The sequence below is a fragment of the Protopterus annectens genome, chromosome 9.part0, assembly GCF_019279795.1.
Source record: "Protopterus annectens isolate FY-2018-M chromosome 9.part0, PAN1.0, whole genome shotgun sequence".
Classification (NCBI taxonomy): Eukaryota; Metazoa; Chordata; order Ceratodontiformes; family Protopteridae; genus Protopterus; species Protopterus annectens.
Window position 1 is genome coordinate 1,521,354,327 of NC_056743.1, and position 26,273 is coordinate 1,521,380,599.

General features: G+C 41.7%; 1 protein-coding gene across 1 annotated transcript in view; it reads right to left on the reverse strand.

The window, feature by feature from the left end:
* Positions 1-509: 509 nt before the first annotated feature.
* Positions 510-26,273, reverse strand: part of GNL1 (G protein nucleolar 1 (putative)) — a 969,220-nt gene continuing 943,456 nt past the window's right edge. The window contains exon 12 of the mRNA XM_044084464.1: positions 510-2,758. Within this exon, the coding sequence (XP_043940399.1) occupies positions 2,475-2,758 (284 nt within the window). The 3' untranslated portion in view covers positions 510-2,474. The remainder of the gene's footprint in view (positions 2,759-26,273) is intronic.

A 26,273-nucleotide genomic window follows, 5' to 3' on the forward strand; every position in this document is an offset into this window, starting at 1 on the left:
TTTTGTAGTCAAGTTCAGCCCCTTGACAAAACAGTGTTGCTCCTTATAAGCGACCTGTATACCACAATCACACTGCCCCCTCTTAGCAGATATTAACAAATGTTTTTTAACAAATGCAATAAATGCAGTCCCTGACTGACTACTTTGCTGAGTAACACTACACAATGGTAGCAGCAAAGACAAAGCAGTTTTCAGACAAACAGGAGCAAAGATCTTGTGTTTGGACTCATTCATCTGGATGCATGGAATGTCCAGCAGGCTTTGGCTTTGGTATATCAGCGAGATGTCAGCTTAACTCAGTAGGATTACCCATCAGTTTAGAACCATCACCCAAGGAAAGGGCACATTACACTACATCCCTATCAACAACACAATACTTACTACCATTCATGCTAATCTCAACTGTCTCTGTAGCAGCCAAGCATCACTCCAATCTTTCATGAGAAAACACAAGATCAATATAATGGTGAGCTGCCAGAAGGTGACAGATACCAAACAAATACAAAAGATGCCATAAAAAAAGGTAAAGTTTATAACAGTTAATTGCAATCTGTGTATGCTGACATAAAATTTATTAGTGCAAGAAAATGCAAACTTACAAGCAACATGTATAAATCTGGACCATGGAAGGTTAATACTGATGTACTCAAGGGCAACAATGGAGAAAATGAACAGAAGGAAAAAAACGATTTAAAATGCACTTCAAATTACAAGCAATGATAAACACAGTTCTTGGTTACCTGTAGCTATGCTGGAAGGGCTATATAATTTATACTGTACACTAGCGCGCGCACACGCATACAACTCACTCATTTCACACACACACTCACACAATGAAAGCTCGCTTGTAGAAAAAAAAATGAACCATGCCATTTTCATCTGGTTACTGTGCAAGTGCAGTTGTGTAAGAAAATCTGATTTTGCTCTTCAGGACAACAATATTACCTGAATGAAAATTAATACCTGGATCACAGCACACCAAATGCACTTCTTGCTGTACATTACCTCCGAAAACCTGCACTTCCTGAAATTCCCAACATTATGAAGACTAAAGCTGACAGAAAACAATGTCTAGTTCACAGCAAGTATAGGGTATTTGGGTGTGCAGTGCAAATTGTGGCTGTGTTTAAAAAAAGTCTAAATAAGAAAAAAAAATGTACATTACCAAATTATTAAATGCTATAGTTTTCACAGACTTTCAAGTGATTACTTCCAGAAAATGTACTGTAAAAAAAAAAACATTATAAATAAATCACAGAACAGCTACAATACAACAAAACCTTTAAGAGGGTATGGTACTACAATAAAATAACAGATTCCTCAAAGATGGGCTAAATGCTGGACTCTATGAAAGGCACTAAAAATAAGTTTATGAAGGCAATTTTTTTGGAGGAGAAATACTTAACACCCCATGTAGGGGCTTTTCCCTCTGCAGATTTCATAACATTCTTCTACAGTAAATTTAACACAACTCATGAAATATGAGACCCCCCCACGGCTGAGAGACTCAAGCTCAAACTGCTCATTTTAAAAAAGCTGTTTTGGAGTAGTGTACGAATCCCCTTCAAGCAACTAATGAAACCAGTATTTCATTAAGAGATAATTTCTGAAATTCTAATGCATCCAATGCATAAGTAGATCTAAAGTTTAGCCTAGCGATCTACGATGTTTCAATTAAGTGAGCCTGCGTGATTCTTTATATTCTTGGGCTGAGGTCTTCCACACTATTAATTATGGTCAGAAGTAACTCAGATATGGCACTTTTTGGTGTCAATCCACATGACTTTTAATCATATTTTTGAAAACAGCAGCATTTTAACAGCATGCAGAGAAGGATCCCTGAACCTAGACCTGTAAGCCTCTTCAGCTTTAATTTTAAACAATGTCATAACACTTCTTGTATTAATGTACAGCAGTGGCTATACTTATCTTTACACTGTGGTACACAGAATACTGACAGACATGATGGGTTAAAGTACCTTTCAGTATAACACTGAACTATGGGAGACATAATGGAGCCAAAGTTTAGTACTTCAAGAAGAGAAAAGTAATGTTCTGACTCTACAGTACCAGGTTTCAGCAAAGGAAGTAGGCAGTTACAAAAGAGGTCTGGAATTAAGCAGTCACAAAAGAAATCTGGAATTAAGTGTTACAAATAAACACTACTTTTCAACTGGAATCCGTAGAAGTGCAAACTTTTGTTTCCTCGTGATGGTTTGGAGCTCTGTTGAACACTCAAACATCCCTTGAGATGTTTAAGGAATGTGAAACTATGTCTGGACTGATGAACTTAACTACTCAAAGAGATCAGCTACATAATGTTGTGCAATTCACTCTCATGTAAAGTCATCCAATCCAGATGTAACAGCTGTGCTTAGTTCAAAATGTCAGCTATGAATGAAAGTGCTTTTGGACCATTTCTTGTCAGATACAATTGTCTAAACACGCCACTCCCCAAAAAATCAGGCAGAACACTAAGATTCTTCTTCATCTAAAAGGGCAAACTTATTCGCAATGGCTAATTTGCTCTTAGATGCTTTCTTTGGTACTGTTTCTTTCTGCAGTATTGCCTCACTATCATCTGCCTCTTCCTCCTCATCTTCTTCTTCATCTGCATCACGGTCTCTCTCATCATCATCTTGGTCAGAGCTTGAAATTTCTTCTTCATCCTCATCTTCTGAACTCTGCTTACTTCTTTGCCTGTTAGCTTCCTGAAGAGCTGCTATCTCTATGGCTTCTGAGTGATTTTCCCATTGTGCTATAAACCAAAAAAAAAGAAGAGGAGGAATTAGGTCCATATTTTAAGATCAGATCATTCAGCAACAAAGTTCAAGTGCTGAGAAGTTTCAGTGCAGATGTTATTACCACTCAAAACAACATCAGAAGTGGAAAGATGTCAGTATCAGAAAATGGTAACACGTGACACCTTATTATAAGGTAGCTTCCATTAATGTTCCTATAATTTTGCAAAATATGAAAAATCCTCTTCAGATATTTTGCATTACTACGCTTTCTACTGACACAACTTTAAAATTTTACGTAAAAGAATCACGTAACATCATATTAAGCAAATATTTATCAACTACTCAGCATACCAAAGTATGACTAGCATTAATATATTCATCAAAGATTCTAACACTAGACATTTTACCCCGCATAATTGGATGAAAGATAACACAGAAAATGGAAATGAATGAAGCAGTGGCATAACCCACTAATGATAAATCATTTCTATGTAGCTAAAACTGCATTTAAACATGAGTTAAAAGTTAGCACGAAGAACAGATGGGATACACAACTTTAATGCTAGTTCAACTGAACTACATATCATATGGTACACAGTTCTTCTAGTCTGAAAACATTCTCATTGTTAGACTACACTCCCCATTTATCTCTGCTATTATTCATCCTAACATTACATGATGTCAGTATGAAGAAAAATCTACCAGAGCTGGAGAAATACATCTGCAAAAATGAAGAAATAAAACATATTTGCCTTCGGCAGTTTCTGTTTGGCAGTACAGAAGTGTAATTCTCAGCAAAAAATGCTACAGATACAAATTAGTCTGAACACCTCCTCAATGGACCGAGTTGGACCTTGGACTGAATGAAAGCATGTCTCTATCCAGTATTTTGAAACTTAAATCTTATATAGTCTAGTGTGTAATATGTTTTAATATAATGTTTATTAGTTTTTTATTTTTGATTGAATATAGCTATGTGGTACAACTGTATTAGTTTTGAACAAATATTTCAAGTGTATTGTTTTAAGCGAAGAGTAGAAAATGTATGCACTATTTGGTTATTTGATGAGTCATGTGACCTGTGGGGAGGTATTTAAGGATGGTGATTTGAGATGGGTAGTGATTCTGAAGAAGTTTTTTTTAACAAAAGCTCTTAATCCTTTGTTGTTTTAATAAACCTGTTTTATCTGTGTAAGACTCTACTGTGCTTATTCGGAGTTACCTCTGGACTAAACTGCTGTGATTAGTTTTACCTCCTCAATGATGTTAGATTACAATCCCCATTTATATGTGCTATTATTCATCCTAGCATTACATGATGCGAGTATGGAGAAAAATCTACCAGAGCTGGAGAAATACATCTGCAAAAGTGAATATTTACCTTCAGCAGTTTCGGTGTTTGGAAGCAGACAGTGAAAAATGCTACAGAAGCAAATCTGCAGAATACTCTTACTGTATAAGGAAACTTAACAGAAAATCAAAAGTTTTGGATTCCAGAAATCGAATGCGTTCCTCACTATGAATGGACTAACTGAGAGGCTTGAAAAGGTGCCATGTGCTACATTTCTGCATCTTGCACAGGTAAGATATGTTCAAGGTGTTTAACTCCATTAACTTTTCTTGAGAAAAGTAAGGCTAAATAGCACCATGTAGAGGGAAGTCCAGGAATTACATTCATCCTAAAAAGAACTTTTAATTTATTCACCACGTGCTCCTTAGAAGAGCCCAGGATCTTACAGGAGAAATAGATACTTACATTAAACTAAAATGTAGTCAAAAGCTATGAATCTGATGAGTTGTTTGATTTCTAATAAGAGAAGCAAAAGTCTGTGGCATAAGAAATGATGAAATAGGGGCCAGACTAACAGAAAGATACGACCTTATGAAAGTTGGGGATGTCTACAAAAGTGAAACTACTAGTACTAAATTAAAAAATAAAATGTATATACATCAGCTACAATTTGAGACAAAAAAGGTGAGGATGTGTTACAAGAGCAAGAAAAAGAAAGTCAAGTGAAGACTAACAGCAGAGAAAACAATGTAAAATTGAAAGTCAAGTTTTATTTAACAGGTGTGGCTAAAAAAGCTAAAGGAAGCACTGGCTTCTGATTGACCAGTCCTGTAGACACTATGCTGGCACAGGGCGTTTTTATTAAGATGCGTAAAAGCAAAGATAAGTTTATTCTGAAATACACACATGAAAATGGGCTGCATGTTCTGCAAAAGTGCACAATTTAATACAGCAAAACTTATAAATACATCAGAGGCAATGAGATGAGTGCAAATCACACTGCTAGAAACATTGCTGTGAATAAACACAAGGACTGTTAAATTTAAACTAAGCAAAACTACAGCATAACTACAGCATAACATTCCGTCTATCCCTTCAAAGCCTTGCAACTAGATATGTTTCTGGAAGACTTTTTTTTCAGACTGCAGCATTCAAATACATACATTCTACCAAAATGTCATGTAGTCTGGCTTACATGAAGATGAGAATGGTAAAATGAATTCACTGTATAAAACCAGGAATATATGAATATAAAATCAACCTATTTCACACAAACAGTTATGCACTATGCAGAGCCCACACCAATCAATTCTTGCCTAACTATGATATTTCTTTACAAAGCTTAAGACATTCACCATAAGAATAGCACATAAAAATAATCATGACACCATTTTAGTGATGCATGCTCCTGTAAAAGTACTAGTAGTTCTCTGAAACATAAAGTACAGCTGTGTAAAATTTAACCATAATGGTAGATGTTCTTCTCTTCACTGTTACAGTATTCATAATATGAGGTAAGACATTCACCATAAGAATAGCACATAAAAATAATCATGACACCATTTTAGTGATGCATGCTCCTGTAAAACTACTAGTAGTTCTCTGAAACATAACAAAGTACAGCTGTGTAAAATTTAACCATAATGGTAGATGTTCTTCTCTTCACTGTTACAGTATTCATAATATGAGGATCCCCTGCCAAGGGCAGCCCGATGTCTAGACAGTATACCAAAGCCTTTAGGTTGCCTTAAGGTACGCTGTATGTCACACGTAAGCTCCTCTCCTTGTATAATGTATGGCATAAAGGTGACGGACGGATGTACCATCCTCAGAACTGAGAGACCCAGAAGGGACACCAGTCCAAGGAAAACCAAGAGGTGACCAGTTCATCCAAATGAGAAAAAGGACCAGGGAGGAGTGAATACTGCAACAGTGAAGAGGAGGACATCTACTGTTATGGTAAGATTTTACACAACAGTATTATGTCCTTCCATTTCATTATTGCAGTATTCCTAACATGAGGGAGAGTGCCAAAGCTCAGGAAGAAACATGGGAACAGGAATGACCAGCAGACCTCTCCCGGAAGCCATGAAGGATGGCCCTAGCAAAACCAGCTCTAGGTCAGGAAATTCTACCCAAATTGTAGTGGTTGGTAAAAGTATGCACAGAAGTCCAGGTAGCTGCCTCAAGAATAGAGTTAGTATGCAAACCCATGAAAAAAAGCACCAGTAGAAGCCACAGCTCTAGTGAAATTAGCCTTTACAGAGGAAGAAAAGGCTCTTACCATGAAAAACATAACAAAATGAAATGGCTTTTGTGATCCATGAAATACAGCTAATCCCAAGGATCTGGAATGAAAGGAAACAAAGTGCTGATCAGATTTCCTAACAGTCTTAGTCTTATCCAAATAAGATCCGTGTTGTCTATGTACATCCAACGTGTGGAGCATCTTCTCACTAGCAGATTGCAGAGAAGGGAAAAAAGTGGGCAAATGAATAGAATGATTAAGGGACAACTCATTCACCACCTTGGGCAAAAAGGAAGGATTAGTACACAATGACACCCTGTCCTTATGAAACACCAAAAAAGGGGGACAAGGCATAAGGGCTTGAAGCTCAGACACCCAGCTGGCAGAAGTAAGGGCTAACAAAAGAACAGTCTTCCAAGAGCAATGTTGCAAGAAAGCTGAAGCTGCAGGTTCAAATGCAGGCAGAATCAATTTCTCCAAAACAAAATTAAGATCACAGGGAGGAGGAACAGGTTTCCTGGGAGGCCTAATACGAAGGACGCCTTTAAGGAATTGTTTAGCTTCAAACCTAGATGCTAAAGGAGGAGATAAAGGCAGGCAAGCAGAAAAAGTTGATAAGTGGGCCTTAACAGAAGTATAAACCAACCCAGCTTTGAGTAATTCACACAGATAAGAGAGAACCAAAGGTAAATCCACAGAAAATGGACCCATGTTATGTGAAATACACCAAACAGAAAACCTTTTCCATTTGGATAAATTGGATTTCTAAGTACTGGATTTCCTGGCTTTCTGCAGGACCCTAAACACATCCTCAAAAAAAAAAAAAAAAAAAAAAAAAAAAGTGTCTGTATGGAATCAAAATCCTATGACCCTCCAGAGTCAGCTGAAGAGCGGACAAGTGGGGATGGATGACATATCCCTTGCCCTGTGTGAGTAGGTCCACCCTGTGTGGCAACTTGTGATGACTGCCCTCTGCTAAATGCAGAAAAAGAGGGAACCAATGTTGAATCAGACAAAAGGGAGTCACCAACAACATTTCTGGAGCATCTTGTTGAATTTTCAACAGGACTTCTGGAATGAGGGGAAGCATAAAGAAACTTCTCCTCCCAAGAAAAAGAGGGCATCCACCATCCACACCACAGGACATGGGACTCTGGCACAAAATAAAGGAAGTTATCTGTTCAGAGGGGATGCAAATATATATATATTTGAGGAGTACCTCAATGGTGGACAATGTCCAGAAACACATCCCTGTGAGCAGCCATTCATGGGACTGAGTTAAGGACCTGCTCAGAGTGTCTGCCACAATGGTTTGACCTAAATAAATGTAAACGGTCTGAAGTCACTTGATACTGTACAGCAGGATCCCATACCAAGAGTGCCAACTGGTAAAGAAAATAAGATCTTGTTCCCCCCTGTTTGTTTACATACCGCATCACTGTGGTGTTGTCTGTAAACATCTTGAGAGGTCCTGGAGAGAAAAGAGGATAAAAAGCCTGAAGAGCCAGCAGAAGGGCTCTCATTTATTTGACACTGAAGCTCTCCTTCTGTTGGAGAGAAGACCAGTCCCACTGTACCTTTATGGAGCCAAAAGCTGCTTCCCATCCCACATCTTAGGTGTCTGTGAACAGCTCCTGAGAAGTAAGGGGGGCATGAATGGGGAACCCTGGGTTTAGAGACAGCTACTGAATCCACCAGTGAAGTTCCTTCTTTAGACAGGGAAGAAGAGGGACTACAAAGTTTAGAGGATGTGTATGCTGAAGCCAAACTGATTTCAGGAACCAATGAAATTTTCTCATATGGTGTTTGGCTAGAGGGAGCATAGGGATGGTGGATGCCATAAATCCTAGAGCTCTCAAAAAACTCCCTGGCTGTGATAGAGGTCAGAGGAAGAAGATTTTGAAAGAAAGAAACGAGAGTCAAGACCTTTGGAGGAGGAAGAGATGGCAGCATCGGCACCATTTGAATCCTGCACTCCAGAAAAACAAGGTCTTGAGGAGGAGTCAGAAAGGACTTTTTGAAGTTTACTGTGAATCCCAGGCTTTGCAGATGGGAAACAGCACAATGAAGATTTTGCAACAGGAACTCTGGAGAGGATGCCTGAAACAGGAGATTGTTTAAGAAAGGAAATACTTGGGTCCTCTGAATCCTGCAAAAAGCAATCAAAGGAAGTAATAATTTGGTGAATACTCTTGGGGCAGTAGAGAGGCCAAACGGCAAAGCAGAGAAATGAAAATACCAGGAAACAACAGAGAAATGTAAAAACTTCTGGTAAAGGGGATGAATAGGGATATGGAGATAAGCATCCTTGAGGTCCAGAGAAACCAGAAAACCCTGAGGAAACAGCAAAAGAAACAAAGTCTGAAGGGATAACATTCAAAAGGAAGAAACCTTCAGAAAGGTATTCAGGTGAGAAAGATCCTAACCTCTTTCCTGGGGACCAAAAACATTCTTGAATAAAACCCTTCCCCTCCTTTGAGCAGCTGGAACCTACTGAATAGTTCCCAGAGTCAAAAGATCCTAAAGCACCTCTGGGAAAGAAGCATAAATGTTCTTGCAGTAGCTAAGGAATGACCAGGAAAGGGGGAGAGATTTACAAAAGTACAGTTTTGTACCTACCATAAATGTAGATGTTCGAGTGTTCACCCTGTTGCAGTCATCACACTTGGGTTATCCTGCTGTCAGGCGGTCCCACAGTTGGCCCGAATTCCAAGTCTTGGTCCGGCGTCAGTTGCTGTCGCTTCTTCCCTGATGTGTGTAGCAGAAACGTATACAATGTCCTATCCATTTTGAAATGGTCTGTTTTGAGATAGCTTTTCCTTGTGATCCTGTAGCATAGGCTACAAAAAGCTGGTCAGTTTTTCTGAAAGCTTTAGTTTTATCCAAGTAGTAACGTAATTGCCTGTGAATGTCCAAAGAGTGCAGGACTCTTTCTCCTTTGTTCTGGGGATTTGGGAAGAAGGTGGGCAAGTGAATGGTTTGGTTTAGGGCCACACTGGATACCACCTTTGGCATAAAGGCAGGATTAGTTCAGAGAGAGACTCTGTCTTGATGAAAAATGAGGAAAGGCTCCACTGCCATTAGTGCCTGTAGCTTTGAGACTCTTCTAGCTGAGGTTATTGCTAGTAGTAGGGCAGTTTTCCATGAAATAAATTTTAAATCAGCTGAAAAAGCTGGTTCAAAGGGCAGCAGTGTAATCTTTTCCAGAATAAAGTTGAGATCCCAAGTATGTGTTGGAGCTCTCCTTGGTGGTCTTAAGTTCTTAGCCCCTCTGAGGAACTGTCTTAGGAGTGGATGTGAAAATAAAGGAGGATCCGTGCTGTAATGTGCAGAAATTGCTGAGGCGTGGATCTTAATAGAGGAAAAGGAAAGTCCTTTGTGTAACATCTCAGTCAAATATTGTAGAATCTGAGGGATGTTTGGATCAAGGGGGTTTAGGCCTTTAGCCTGGTTCCAGGTACAAAATCTTTTCCATTTGTCTGAATAGGTTTCCCTGGTGCTGGGCCTCCTGGCCTCCGGAATGACATCCATAACAGCTTTGGATAAAGGTATTGGCTGGTTGTTTAGGTAATTTGCCATGCAGCCAGATTTAAAGTCTTGAACTGGCTGTGTAGAATCTGATGGTCTCGCTGGGTGAGCAGGTGAGGAATTTATGGCAAAATCCATGGTGGGCCGTGGGCCGTATTCCTTAAAATTGGATACCAATGTTGGCGTGGCCAGTCTGGTGCAACAAGTATCATTTGTGGCCTCTCTAATCTGACTTTCATTACCTTTGCTAGAAGACGCAGTGGAGGGAAGGCATAAACTGTTAATGTTTTCCAACTGAATGTGAGGGCGTCCACTTTCCAAGCTAGTGGATGGAAGGTCCTTGTGCAAAATTTTTGAAGTTGGTGGTTTTGGGGGCTTGCAAACAGATCTATGTCTGGGTGTCCCCATCTTTGAACTATCACTGTAAATACTTGTGGATCTACTTTCCATTCATGTGGATCCATGATGTTTCTGCTTAGGTCGTCTGCCAATGTGTTTTTCTTTCCTGGCAGGAATTGTGCTTGTAATTGAACCTGGTACGAGAGTGCAGTGTTCCACAAGGTCATTGCTTGCCTGCATAGAGGGTAGGAATGTGTGCCCCCTTGTTTACTTATGTACCACATAACTGTGGTATTGTCCGTCTTTATTAGTAGTTGTCCTGGGTGTAGAAGGTCCTTGAAAGCTGTTAGGGCATTCTGCACTGCTAGCATTTTGTTTTGATTGATATGCAGGTGTCTCTGATCTGTAGTCCATTTGCCCTGAATGCACTGTCCTGCCATGTGCACTCCCCAGGCATAGTCCGATGCATGTTGTCATAGTTTGCCTGGCTGTGGGTAAGGTGAAAGGCTGACTCTTGCTGAGGTGACATGCCTGTTGCCCACCATCGAAATTTCTGTAGAAGGCAGGGAATGAGTGGTATCATTGTTTCCAAGCTGTGGCTGTGCTGAGTCCATACACTTTTCAGGTACCATTGTAATTTCCTCATATGCAGTTTTGCAAATGGTATTAGAAGAATGCAAGATGCCATGAATCCCAAGGCCTGCAGAATTTTTCTTGCAGGGAGTTGGGTCTTTGTTGCCATTATTTTGAAATATTGAAACAGCTGTCATTGCTTGTCTGGCATGAGGAAAGTCATCTGGGCCGTTGTATTCAAGCTGGCACCCAGGAATATTATGTCTTGTGAGGGTACTAGTTTTGATTTCTTTTCGTTTACTGTGTACCCTAGGCAACTTAGAAGGTGTTTGACAAATGCCAGATGCTTTAAAAGAATGTCCTTGCTTTCTGCTTGAATAAGGCAGTCGTTCAGGTATGGGTATATTTGAATTCCTCTTTGTCTGCAGTATGCAATTACTGGTGCCAGGCATTTTGTGAAGACCCTGGGCGCAGTAGATAAGCCAAAGGGCAGTGCAGAGAATTGAGAATGCGTTGAACCTGCAATGAAGTGGAGGTATCTTCTGCAATTTTGTGTGATAGGGACATGCAGGTATGCCTCCTTCAGGTCCAAAATGACTAGCCAAACATTCTTGCCCAGCATGGAAGAAGCTGCTGTAGTGTTAGCATCTTGAATTTTGGTACTTGCAGATAGGTGTTCAGAATTGAAAGATCCAGAATGGGTCTCCTTGCCTTGTCCTTTCTTGGGACTAGGAAGAGTCTTGAGTAAAATCCTTGCCCTTGCTCCTGTGCAGGTACCTGTTGAATGGCTTTCATGTTCACGAGAGCTGTAATTTGTTTTTGTGCCTCTGCCCATTGATTTGGTGGCAGGTTTGGCATTCCTTTGATTCTTGGTAAGGTATGAAAGTGAAATCTGTATCCTTGGGAGACAATGTTTAGAACCCATTTGTCTTTTGTGATGATGTGCCAGTTGTCTGCGAAAAATGCTAGTTTTCCTCCCAAGGGAGTTGCCAGGAGAGATTTGCTTGGTAGTTTGAGGATAGAGTCATTGTGTTTGTCTTCTGCTAGCCTGGGGCCTGTCTTCTCCTTTCTGGGTAGCAGAACCCCATTAACGAGGTTTGAAATGGCCCTGTGACTGGCCTCTGCCCCTTGGGCGTCTGTATTTGCCCCTCTGTGATCTGTCTGAAGCTGGAAAGGACCAGTTTTTTGTTGGCCAATTTCTGCTGAAACGAAGGGGTTGTACCTGCAAAAATTCCTTGACCGTTTGCATAGACTTTGCCTTATCCTCCATTTTCTTTAAAACCTCTTCTGCTTTGACATCAAATAATACATGCTGTTGTAAAGGTGCATCCAATAATTTTGCTTTAACATGGTCAGGGAGGGATTGTTCTTTTAACCAAGCATGTCTACGTATGACAGAGCCAGTAACAGCTGCTCTACAGGAAGCTTCCAATGAATCAAATCCGCATTGCAAGGTATGTTTGCCCACCTGTTCAGCTGCATGCAACAGATCCTGCATTTCCTTGAATTCAGGCTGTTCTGAATGTGTGCTCATTTTTTGTTTTAACTGAGACATTAGGAATTGTTGATATTTCAGCATGTGAAACTGGCAGTTTAATGCTCTCATAGCCAGAGTTGCTGAGGTGTAAATTTTCTTTCCCCATCTATCTAGGGCTCTGGAATCCCTTTCAGAGGGCACAGGATTTTTAGCCATAGAAGCTTTTGCTCCCTTAGGAGCCTGGGAAATTGTTTCTGGGTCAGCTACAGGGCTTTTATAAAGGAATTTGTGTGAGTCAGGTACTCTGTAGAATCTGTCTGGTTTGGCTGGAGCAGGAGGTAGAGAGTCTGGATTTAAACTAGACTCCAAGTAAACATCATCCACAATATCTAAAATAGGAGGGATAGCAAGAGGTCTGTGCTGGGGTAGTAAAAGGAACTCTCGGAGCCTTTTCTTAGAATCTGAGTAATCATGGCCTTCCCAGTGGAAGTGTTCCCTCATGGTATGCAAAGTTTCCCCAAAGGAGTAGTCTTCAGGGGGAGAAGCCGAGGGAATGGAATCTTCAGTCTCAGAATCCTCATAAGGTGGAAAAGTGTAATCCTGTTACTCAGAAGAATCTGAGGACAGAGAAACCTGGTCAGAGGATGCATAATCCTCCTCTTGTCTTGGTCTTTTATCAGGAGGGGGATGGGAACCCCTGATAAGGGTAATTAAATCTTCAGCCATCTTAAGCATCTGTTTCTTAGGCATGGGGCCTTGAACTGTAGCCTGATGTACAGTTTTCTTTGGTTTTAAAGGAGTTTTAAGTTTAGCATAAGATTTAATGGTGAGTGTAGTCGGTCTGAAGACACCTTCTGCAACCGAAGGTGTTTCCGTTGCACTGGTGTCTAGTTCTGCTCCGGTGTCGGTAGAAGGCTGCATTGGCCTAGTGGACTCCGCAGCTGTCTGGGGTTCCAGTTCTGCGGTAGTCAGGGGCTGCGTAGGCGCCTCACTGAAAACCGGAGAACCGGCGACAGGCCCAACTGAGGCCTCGGTGTCTGGCTTATTCCTAGGCTGCCTGTCCTTACCCTTGTGTTTTTTGAGTGGCGGTCGTCGGCTGCTCCGATGGCATGATATAATTAAATTTCCTACCAAAGTAATGCCGTGCGAAGTCAAAATGGTATTTGATAGGTTGTTTATTAAACCTAGCGCAAAACCGACAACCTGTGACGTCGTGGTCTGGGCCTAGGCAAGGAATACAATAGGAATGGAAGTCCTTATGAGGTATTTTGCTTCCCACAAGAAATGCAATTGTTAACTTTTTCTGACATCGGACTGAGGCAAGAAAATGTTCCCCAACGGGGTACTTAGCTTTAATGAAGACTTCGGACTGAAATTCAAATCGAAAATCTCAGGTGTCGGCCGACCGGTACTTGCGAACTGCTTCTGCTTCGGGCACCGCGCAAGAAAGACTGAAGAAAATGGCGTCAGATGCCTCTTAAATACCCCTGGCACACTGACGTCAGGGAAGAAGCAACAGCAACTGACGCCGGACCAAGACTTTGGAATTCGGGCCGACTGCGGGACCACCTGATGGCAGGATAACCCAAGTGTGATGACTGCAGCAGGGTAACACGATGAACATCCATAACATACCCTTGGCAAATGATGGAAAGAACCCAAGAATCTCAGGTTATGCGTAACCAAACAGGAAGACAGACAGAAAGATGAAGAGAAAGAGGAATGTGACTGGAAAGAGTCTGATAGTTAGACAGCACCTGGTTTATCAGGAAAGGGCGGCTTCTGAGCAAGAGCAGTCTGAGTAGAAGTAGCTGGAGGAGCCCTCCTACAAACTTTTTAACCTTTAGGAAGAGGACGACACTGCCATCTAACAAAAGCTGGCTTAGCAGGATAGTTCCTTTAGAACTTAGGCACTGGTGAAACAAAAATATGTTTCAAATCCTGTAACTCCTTGCCCTTCTCCTGCAGAGACTTGAACTGATCAGCAGGAGCACAACCAAACAAGCCTTTGTTGTCCACAGGAGCATCAATCAACTTGGTCTTAATATCATCAGGCAGAGGTTGAAGTCATTGCTAGGAATATCTCCTCAAAACTGATCCTGAAGCAGCAGCACTAGAAGAAGCATCTGCTGCATCATAACTACATGTAACAAAATGGAGAGCTACCTGAGAAGAAGCCTATAACAAAGACAAGGGGGAAGTCAACCTCAAAATCAGGAAGGTCAGAAATAACCTGACAAGCCTGAAAAGGGAGTGCCAAAACATTTCCAGTCATAGGAGTCTGATATTTAACAGCCTGAAAGGCTAAGGTGGCTGAAGTATAAACTTTCTTAGCCAACCTTTCCATAGTCCTATTGTCTTTATCAGAAGTAGGAAGCTTAGTAGAGGGCAGTAATTTGGAAGGCTTATCAGATGCCACAGAGACTACCCAAACGTCAGCAGATGGACAATTGTAAAAGAACTTACAATCATCAGGCAATTTATAAAACCAATCTGGTTTCTTAGCAGCAGGGGGCTGATAATCTGGAGCCTGAGAAGCAGAAGAAAAAGCATCCAGTAAAACAGCCAAAACAGGAGGAACAGCAGAGGGTCTTAGCAGACTCCTTTAGAAGGAGCTCATAATATCTCCAATGTACTTCAGACACCTTGGAACAATCTCATTTAAAGAGCTCCATCATCATAGCAATGGTATCCCCCAAAAGAAATCTCCTCAAAAGGAGATTCAGGACTGGTAGAATCCTCTTCCTCAAAACCACACTCCAGAGGGGAAGGAATTTGGGTAGAGTAGGCCAAGGATTCCTCATCCGAATCTTCCTTTTCTTCAGAAGAATCCTGATCCTTAGATCTTGAGAGGGGAAAATGACCAAGGAGGAACTGTAACAGAGACCCCCTGAGGAAGCTTGAAAGCCATAAGAGCATTACATAAGCCCCATGTAAAATTCTGCCATTCACTTTGATGTTCCTTGGGAGAAGAAGAAAAGTACAGTTGTGTACACTTACCATAAATGTAGATGTTCGAGTGTATTCACTGTTGCAGTCATTACATTTGGGTAATCTGCTGGCAGGTTGCCCTCAGTCGGCCTTAATATCAAAGTCTTGGGTCCTGCGTCGGTTGCTGTCTCCTCTTCTATGGCGTCAGGTTGTCAGGGGTATAAAACAGGCAGCCAACGCTATTTTCTTTAGTTTTCCTGTCCCAGATGTCAGTTCCCCCCAAATGGGGAGCAAAAATAAATAAATAAATAATATATATATATATATATATATATATATATATATATATATATATATATATATATATATATATATATTATATAGCTATATATACATGCAATTGTAACAACATAAACTTTACCTTCATCTAAAAGCAAATACACTACAAAGGCTGTAGAATATAGTGAAAGACAAAGAAGCTCTAGAATAAAGGGGGATGGCGGGTGGGTAATCCGGACTGCAACAGTGAATACACCAGAACATCTACATTTATGGTAAGTGTACACAACTATACTATGTTCTTCGTGTTTCACTGTTGCAGTCATTACATTTGGGTAGAATCCCAAAGCTATGGATGGGAGGCTGGAACTAAATATAGCATTAGGAGCGGCTATAAGGCCCTGCAGAACTGCAGTGGCAAAGCCTGCCCTGGACTTAGAGAAAAAAGGCAAATGATAATGCTTTGTGAAAGTATGAACAGAACTCCAAGTAGCAGCTTCTAGAATGTCTTTGGTTGGCACCCCTCTGAGAAAAGCTGCTGATGTAGATGCAGCCCTGGTGGAATGTGACCTGATTCCCTTGGGCACCGGTTTACCATGATGCAAATAGCAGAAACAAATGCAGTGGCTTATCCACTTTAAAATAGCCTTTCCCTATGATCCTACATCAAATGCCACCAGTAGCAGCTCAGACTTTCTTAGAGATTTGGTCCTGCTTAAGTAGAATCTTAGCTGTCTGTGCACGTCCAAGGAATGCAGAATCCGCTCCCCCTTGTTCTGCGGATTTGGGTAAAAAGTTGGCAGGTGAATAGTTTGGTTAAGAGCCACACTGGATACCACCTTGGGCATAAAGGAAGGATTGGTCCTGAGAGACACCCTGTCTGGGTAAAATATAATAAAAGGCTCCACAGCTATGAGGGCCTGTAGCACTGAAACCCTTCTTGCTGAAGTGATTGCCAGAAGTAAAGCAGTTTTCCAGGATAAAAACTTTATATCTGCAGAAGCAGCTTGTTCAGATGGAGGCAGGGTGAGCTTTTCCAACACAAAATTGAGGTCCCATGCAGAAATTGGTGATTTTCTGGGAGGCCTTAAATTTTTGGCCCCTCTAAGATACTGTTTTAGCAAAGGATGAGAAAAGATCGGTGGCTCTGTGTTGTAATGAGCCGAGATGGCAGAGGCATGGATTTTTATTGATGAAAAAGATAGGCCCTTGTCAAGCATCTCAGTCAAGTATTGTAAAATCTGAGGAATATTTGGCTTTGTTGTGTCAGTTCCTTGTGCTTGGTTCCAAGCACTGAATCTCTTCCATTTATCAGCATAAGATTTTCTAGTACTAGGCCTTCTGGCTTCCAAAATGACATCCATCACAGATTTACTGAGAGGTGTTGTTTGAATAACTACATGATCAGCCATGCTGCAACGTTCAGAGTTTGGAGCTGATTGTGCAGGATTTGATTGTTCAGCTGAGACAGTAGATGAGGTATTTGAGGCAAGTACCAAGGAGGGAGTTGAGACATATTCCTTAGGATTGGGTACCAGTGTTGGCGAGGCCAGTCCGGGGCAATTAGAATAATTTTTGTTTTTTCTTGCACTGACCTTTAGTAGGACCTTGGGAAGAAGGGGCAGCGGAGGAAAGGCATAGACTGATAGGTTTTTCCAACTGAAGGATAGGGCATCCACTTTCCATGCTTGTCTGTGATAAGTATTTGTGCAGAATTTGGCCAGTTGATAATTCTGGGGAGAGGCAAATAGATCTATGTCCGAGCTCCCCCATTTCTTTGTTATCATACTGAAGACTTGTGGATCCAGTTTCCACTCGTGAGGGTCCATAAGGTTTCTGCTTAGGTCGTCTGCCAGAGTATTTTGTTTTCCTGGCAGGAATTGAGCTTGAAGATGTACTTGGTAAGTCAAGGCTGTGTCCCACAATGCCATAGCTAGTCTACAAAGGGGGTAGGAGAGTGTGCCCCCCTGCTTGTTTATGTACCACATAACTGTGGTGTTGTCTGTCTTTATCAGTAGTTGTTCTGGATGAAGCAAGTCCTTGAAGGCTGTCAGGGCATTCTGAACAGCTAACATCTCTTTCTGGTTGATATGCAGATGCATTTGTTTTGGGCTCCATCTGCCCTGAATGCATCTCCCCACCAGGTGGGCCCCCCAAGCATAGTCTGATGCATTTGTAGTTAGGGTATGGTTGGCAGGGGGTAGAGAGAAAGATCGTCCCATGTTCTGGTGACATGTCTCTGCCCAAAGAAACTCCTGTTGTAGGCAGGGAATGAAAGGAATCATTGTTTCCAGACTGTGACAATGTTGACTCCATAAACTTTTTAGGTACCAGTGTAGTTTCCTCATATGCAGTCTTGCATATGGAATCAGCAGAATGCAGGATGCCATGAACCACAAAGCCTGCAGAATGTGTCTTGCAGATAACTGGGATTTTGTTGCCATCTGTTTGAAGTAAATAGTTGCCTTTGTTTGTCTGGAGTAAGATAAGCCATCTGGGCAGTTGTATTCAAGCTTGCACCCAGGAATGTTATCTTTTGAGAGGGTACCAGTTGTAATTTATTTTCGTTGACTGTGTACCCTAGGCATGCTAGAAGCCTTTTCACAAATGCCAGATGTTGAAGAAGAATGTTCTTGTTTTCTGCTTGAATGAGACAGTCGTCCAAGTAAGGACAGATTTGTATACTTCTTTGTCTGCAAAATGAAATTACTGGTGCCAGGCACTTTGTAAAGACACTGGGCGCAGTAGATAAGCCAAAGGGCAGTGCAGAGAATTGGTAACGCATAAATCCAGCCTTGAAGCGGAGGTATCTTCTGCACGATTCCCTTACTGGGATATGCGGGTATGCCTCAAGTCTAGAGTCACTAGCCAAGCGTTCTTGCCCAGCAAGGGCAGAAGCTGCTGCAAAGTTAGCATTTTGAATTTTGGTATGTCCAAGAATGTGTTCAGAATTGATAAATCCAGTATTGGGTGCTAGGCATAGTCTTTTCTGGGTACCAAGAACAGTCTTGAGTAAAACCCTTGCCCTTTTTCCTGTTCTGGCACTGGCTGAATAGCCCCCATATCCATGAGGGACGTAACCTGTTTCTGTGCCTCTGCCCATTGATTTTGTGGCAGATCTGGCCAACCGTTTGGAATTAGCAGAGTATGGAAATGAAATCTGTATCCCTGGGATACTATGCTTAATACCCACTTGTCCTAGGTTATTAACTGACAATTTGAGCATAAAGTGCTAGTTTTCCCCCTAAGGGGGCTGCCAAAAGATAAGTGCTTGGTGACGGCACAGGGAAGTCATTGAGGCTGTTTACTGTAGGGTTGCACTTTACTTCCTCCAGCTTTGGAGGTAGAGACACCCCATTGCTTTAACCTGTAAGAGTCCTGTGACTGGTATCTAGAGCCCTATGAGCGCCTGGATTTGCCCGCTGAAGCTCTTTCGGACACCGGAAAGGACCAGCTTTTTGTAGGCCAGTGTCTACTGAATCTTGGTGGCTGCACTTGTAAAAAGTCTTTTACAGTTTGCATAGACTTGGCTTTGTCCTCCATTTTTTTTAAAACCTCTTCTGCCTTATTACCAAACAGAGTACCATGCTGTAAAGATGCATCCAACAATTTTGCTTTAACACGATCAGGCAAATTTTGCTCCTTTAGCCAGGCATGCCTTCTAATCACAGATCCAGTAACTGCGGCCCTGCAGGAGGCCTCCAAAGAATCAAAACCACATTGCAAAGTATGCTTTCCAACTTGTTCTGCTGCATGCAATAATTCCTGTAATTCTTTATTTCCACACATTCAGAAATCAGCATCATTTTCTGTTTCAATAATCCCATAACATGCTGTTGATATTTAGGCATATGAAACTGGCAGTTTAAGGCCCTAATTGCCAAGGTTGCAGACGTATAAACCTTCTTTCCCCATCTATCCAGCGCCTTGGAATCTCTATCAGAGGGGGTAGGATTCTTAGCTGTTGAGACCTTTACACCTTTGGGACCCTGTGAGATAGTTTCAGGGTCAGCAGCAGGGGTTTTGAATAAAAATTTGTATGAGTCAAGAACCCTGTAATATCTGTCTGGCTTGCTAGGAGCCGGAGGTAAGGAATCTGGAGTCATGCTTAATTACGAAAAAACATCATCAACAATATCTAATACAGGAGGTATGGCTAAAGGCCTATGCTGAGGGAGAAGGAGGAAATCCCTAAGTCTCTTTTTTGATTCTGAGAAATTTTGACTCTCCCAATGAAAATGTTCCCTCACAGTATGCAAGGTTTCTCCAAAGGAATAATCTTCAGGAGGAGATTGTATTGCTCAGGCTCTGGATTGCATTGCATAAGTGGAAATTCCTTAAGATTCCAAGAGTAGGATAAGTTATTTCTTGCACTTATTTCACTGAACTGCACTTCTGAAACACTTATAATTGTGCTATACAGTTGATCTACTACATTTTGCACTGTTATAAAGCTTTTTTATTGTTTCACTGCATTTATGTACTGCTTTATACTGTTTTAACATTACTTAACTGTAAACTACTTTTTCATACTGAGAGTTGTATTTTCTGTTTGTGAGTGCTCTATCCGAGCTTTTCTGTGCATTTTTGATTGTCTGTTTACAGTTAAAAGCATTCTCGAGTCTGTTCCTTGATCTGTTTAAAACTTTCATTTAGTGGCTACAGCTAGGAACTGTACAGTTAGGAATTGTAATTTTCCCATCCACCCTCTCTAGTGAGTGTTGTGTGTTCTTATACTTGGTGGCTTTGCAGTTGCCCGCCCATACTGTATATTTGATCTGTGACACTCCTCCCAGTCTAGTGTCATTAGTTCACTCAATCTAATAGAGAACATTTGTGAAGGCCAACCCACTCAGATTCTTAACGTTGAATTAACTTCTGTTCCAGCTTTCTCCATTTCCACTTTACTGGAAAAAAAAAATTCTAAGCTTACTTCCCCCCTTTCCTGTGGCAGGTCTTGTCCAGATATGGATTTGCTGTGTCGAAGATGGTTTGTGAGCTCCTAAGCCCCCCCCCCCTTAACTGGGGTTAAACTATTCCTGGCACCATAAAGTCTGTTCTTCAAAATTTCCCTTGCAACTAGCCACTTTTTTAGTTTTAGCACTCATATGTTTCTTTGAGCTCAGCACTTGTTCAGAACTCATTGTAAGCACTAAAGTTACAAATTACTACAGCACTCAACTTTCCTCACTTGTCTAGAGGAAAACAGTATTTAGTACTTAATAAATAAGCACCTATTCAGGCATGTCTAAAGGTCAGCTCCCGGTGTTTTCTCCTGTCTACCTGATGAATCTGGGCATCTTGGGTATATGCAGCAATTGCCTCATGTACACAGACAACCCTCTCCTCCTACCACCCAACACTACGACCTGTGAGAGATGCACTTATAGAGCCAAACTGGAAGCAAAGCTCTCGTCACCAAAGACTGGCCTAGACAGTCAAGAGGAGAAGGTAAACACTTGCACCGCATCACACTCATCACATAGTCCCTCAAAACCTACACAACCAAAACACACACACACACAAGCACAAAACACGCACCTACATTCGCGGAGGCGCTCAGTACAAATCTGCCCAAACAACAGAGACCTCCAAAGCAGAAATGCAAGCAATCTCCACCCCCCAACACAACTCAAATGACACACAGCCCCATTAGCCTGACGAGCATCGTCTGCAAGGCCATGGAACGTATCATCATATAACTCATAAACAAAGACGTTGGAGATCTCCAAACTCTGGACCCCACACAGTTTGGGTTTGTAAAAGGTAGATCAGGTCTCCTAAACCTGACAGAGTTCTTTGAAGTAGTCACCAAAGCCATAGATGAGGGTAAGGTGGTTCACACAGCCTATCTAGATCTCACCAAGGCGTTCAACACCATCCCCCACTATGGAATTATAGATAAACTCACTAAACTAGATATAAACTAGATATAAATCCCTATGTCACAAGATGGGTTGCCAACTGGCTTACTGACAGAACCCACACTGTGAAAGTAGCAGACTCTAAATCAGACTTCAGACCAGTGACAAGTGGAGTACCACAGGGTTCAGTCCTGGGTGCTCTCCTGTTTGGTATCTATTTCTCTGAAGTACAGGCTAACACAGAAGGTCTTTGGCTAACTAAATTCGCAGATGACTGCAAACTAGGAGCCATAACGATGTGGACATCCTACAAAAGGGCCTCACTGAGACAGATGCTTGGTGTCAAAGACATGGCCTCAAGCTCAATGCCAAAAAGTACACTGTCATCCCCTTTGGTAAAAACTCTGTACCCACGAACTACCACATAGGCCGTAGTCTAACACCGAAAGTGTGATAAGAGACCCTGGGACACAGGTGGACAGTAGTCTCTCCTTTGATAACCACATCGGCACAGTAGTCAGGAAATCCTTCTACGTGGCACACCTCATCACAAAAGGTTTCTCATCCAGAAAAAAAGAGGTCATTGTTCCCCTCTACTCATCACTCATTAGACCCATTACAGAGTACAACGCCCCTTTTGGTATGTATCTCACAAGACATCTACAACTGGAAAGGCCGCAGAAATACTTCACAAAGAGGATTACCGGCCTCAAACAGATGTCTTACGCAGACCATCTCAAAAAACTCCAGCTTTACTCCCTCGCATATCGCCTACTCAGAGGCAATCTCTGCCGAACATACAAAGCTATGTCAAACCCAGAGCAGTTGGACATGCTCCACTTAAAGAAATCCCAATCCCTCCGAGCTACATGCTCTAGGGACCTAAACCTTGTCACCACAATAAACAGAACATGCTGGAGGGATAAATTCCTGTCCCAGAGACTTCCCATACTCTGGAACAGACTACCTATCTGTGTCAAACAGAGCTCCTCATTAGCACTCTTCAAGAAAAATCTTGATGATTGGATGGGTAATAGGAAATTCACCCCGGGGATCACTTCTGTGGTTCTGCTTGACAGGGGCACAGAAAAATAATTTTCTTGGGTGGCGAAAGCCAGGATACCTTTTTGGCTAGGCTTGTATAGCCTAGTACCTACCTATGAATCTATGAGATGCAGATGGGATGGATTCCTCTGCATCTGAATCATCATAGGGTGGTATAGAAAATACCTGATCAGAAGAGGAATCAGAAGAAATAGAAATCTGCTCTGAAGATTCATAATCAGTGTCTTGCCTAGGCCTCTTATCGGGGGGGTTGGGAACCCCTGATCAAGGTAATCAGGTCTTCAGCCATTTTTATCATCTGCTTTTTGGGCATAGAGGCCTGAGCACGTGGCTCATGCGTCGCTTTTTTAGTCTTAGAAGTTGCTTTTGTCTTTGTTTTTGAAGCTGGCGTCGGTTTTATATAGAAATGCTGAGGCCTGAAGATGGTGCCTGCTCAGCGGCTCTGGACCCATCCGAGGGAGAGAGAGACATCCGCGGATACAATACTTTGAGAATGTCATGGTGTGCCGGACTACACATGGGTCTCGGTAGAGGCCTGCGACTCGAAAGTAGTGGGCATCAGGGGATGCGAAAGCACCTCACTGAGTACCAGCGAACTGGCGACTGGCTTAGGGGAAGCTTCGTCGTCGGTTTTGGACCACGACAGTCTGTCTCTGTTCTTTTCTTTGCATTTTTTGTGAACTCCGGTAGTTGGATTGCTATCCGACGACATTTCAGGGTAGTTAAATCTGTTTCCAAAATATTTTGAAGCAAAGATATACTGACGCTTAATAGTGTGTTGGTTAAATCTAGCACAAAACTGACAGCAAGGCACGTTATGATCTGGGTCTAGGCAAGGAATACAGTACCAATGAAAATCCTTATGAGGTATTTGCTTCCCACAGGTAATGCAATTAACTTTTACTGACATCAGTATGGAGCAAGAAAAAGTTTTCCCAACGGGGTACTTAGCTTTAAATGAAGACTTCGGTTCTGAAACTCAAATTCAAAAATTTCAGGAGTCAGCCGACTGGCACTTGCAAACTGCTTCTGCTTCGGGCATCGTGCAGCAAGAAAGACTAAAGAAAATGGCGTCGGCTGCCTGTTTTATACCCCTGACAACCTGACATCATGGAAGAGGAGACAGCAACCAATGCAGGACCCAAGACTTTGAAATTCAGGCCGAATGAGGGCAACCTGCCAGCAGATTACCCAAATGTAATGACTGCAACAGTGAAACACGAAGAACATCATGTTTTGTCCTTTTGCTTCTTTTTTTATGGGGACATCCTTCTTATGAAATGTAGAAGGCTCTGACGTCGGCCTACAGTCCATCGTAGTCAGGACTTCCTCCCTCAGCAGAATCTAAGGGACCCTCCTAGGCCCTTCAGTTATCATCAGCTGTGGTTCCCACTATATATCCAAAATGGACATCTGCAAGGCCTCAGAGGACATGCGAGCAGCCGGATCCATGCCGTCCTCCGAAACAGTCACGGAAGAGGAATCCAACCCAAGAACCAGGCAAACCTCCGGGCTTTCATCAGCCTCAATAGAGATGTCCAAGGTAGGAAGCACAGGTGAAGAATCCGACCCAACTTTTTCGGCCTTCTTCGAAGATGGCTGACCCTCAGGCTGCACAGCATCTTTCGCCAACAATTTGAGATGCTGGTTTTCTAAATAAATAGTGAGGGATGAAAGACAACTGTGTATGGTCTTTGGCACAAAGGCCTGACAGATATTACTGGATATAAGATTGTGAGAAGCCCTTAAAGAAAACAAGCACTGCTCATGACGGTCTTTATGGGGGATATGTCTCCCACATTGGCATTTACCCTTCCTGGATGACATGAAACCCCACAGCAAAACAAAAGCAAGAAAAGATGAGCAAAAAAAAAAAAGGTGGGTACTTATCTGAATGGCTAGGTACACCAGCAATGACTCAGGCGATCAATGATCAGGGATGGGGTTCAGACTAGTGGCAAAGAGGTTCTGTGGATGGTATGTATGGATGTCATCTTTATGCCCTGCATTACGCAAGGAGCATATGTGTGACGTTCAGCAAACCTTAAGGCAACCTAAAGGCTTTGGTATACTTGGCTGAACATCGGGCTGCCCTTGGAAGGGGATCCCTCATGTTATAAATACTACAAAAGTGAAACAGAAGGACACCAACAATTAAAACAAATGGAAAAACTAGTTGTCACTACGAAACACTTAGAGCTAGAAGAATAAAATTTATGGTCACTGTTGAGAAACAAAACAAGAATTTAATTTGTATTAATCTTAAAAGACATAATTATCCATTGCTTGCAGCTCAAGTAGTAGTCTCAACATTGGGTAGATAAAGCAACAAACAAACCCTGAATTGTACTTTCAAAACACATCTGGGATGATACAAAATACACAGACTTCAGTTTGGTGTTTCTACCAGAATTACTCCAAAGAGGTGCTGCATATGCAATTGAAGGCTTTGGAAAATGCTGTAAACATAACTGACAATATATTAGCTTGGGGTCACAAATACGAAAAGCTTGAAAAAAGACTAAATTTCAAAACAGCATGAGACAACAAAACTCAAGTTAAATATAAGAAAATGCAAAATGAGACTGACTAGTCTTAAAGGCTGTACAAGTGCCAAATAGTTATTTATTTTATTTAAGTTTGATGATCGGGGAGGAAGTCCACTTGGCCAAGAAGAGCCCGTTTTCAGTGGAGGCCCGGGGAGAAAAGCTCCACAATAATTACAAGTTACATTTCACAAATTACAAAAGGACATAGTTCATACAGCTAATTAAACATTTATAGACAAGTTCTATGATATTTGCAACTGGCTTGTCACAATGTTACAAAAATGAAAAGACATAATTCAATACAGAAATTTCAACATTTACATAAAGTGAATATTTTTGTTATAAATTCAATTGTAGGTTTAACATTTCAAAATATATAGCTACTAGCCATTAGTAGGTTAGAAAAATATTATGCATGGAGAGGATAATAGTATATTTGAGATTGGAGAGTACAGTACTATAGATATTAAAGAGAAAATTAGTTTTTAGTAGGGGAGGGGTTGTTTTGGGTGGGATGAAGTAATAGTAGAGGTAGTTGGATGAGTCAGTGCAAGGTGGAATGGGGGGGGGGGGACAATAGGCACTGCAGAAGTTTCCCGGGAAAATTCAGTATCTTAAATTTATACCTAATATGTCTGAGTTATCTTGTCACTAAGAAATAGTATAGTTGTGTAAAATCTTATAACAGTAGATGTCCGTCTCTTCACTGTTGCAGTATTCTTCACATCGGGGATCTCCTGCCAAGGATAGCCCAACATCTGGCCAGTATATTAAAGCCTTTAGATCGTGTATGCATCACACATATGATCCCTCCACAGGAAAGTAGGGCATAAAGATGTTGTACAAACACAGTTACCCTGAAATGAATTGGCCCAGAACAGTCTCCATGGGACAAAGGAGGTTATACATATACAGAAGGAGAAAATGCAGATGGAAAAGCAGACCCATGGCCAGGAGGGAAACAAAACAAAAGCCAAAACAAAAAACAGGGGGAAGGAGGGAGGGAGTGAATACTGCAACAGCAAAGAGGACATCTACTTTTATGGTAAGATTTGACATAACTGTACTATGTCCTTCTATATCAATGCTGCAGTATTCTTCACCTTAGGGAAAGTACAAAAGCTCAAGGAAAGGACCGGAAGGTGGAAGGCTGGGAAGATTCTTCAGCAATCCCATGCAGAATGGCTCTGACAAAACCTGCTATGACCCTAGAAACTGTATCCAGTTTATACTGCCTTTAGTAAAGTTACATACTAAGACCAAGTAGCAGCTTCAATGAAGCTAGAACCAGAAGAGATAATAGCCCTACTGGAGTTTTGAGTCCATGACTGAAGCTTGAGTTTGAAACAAGGAAGTAAAGGAACAGGGACTCCAGATGGTGGCAA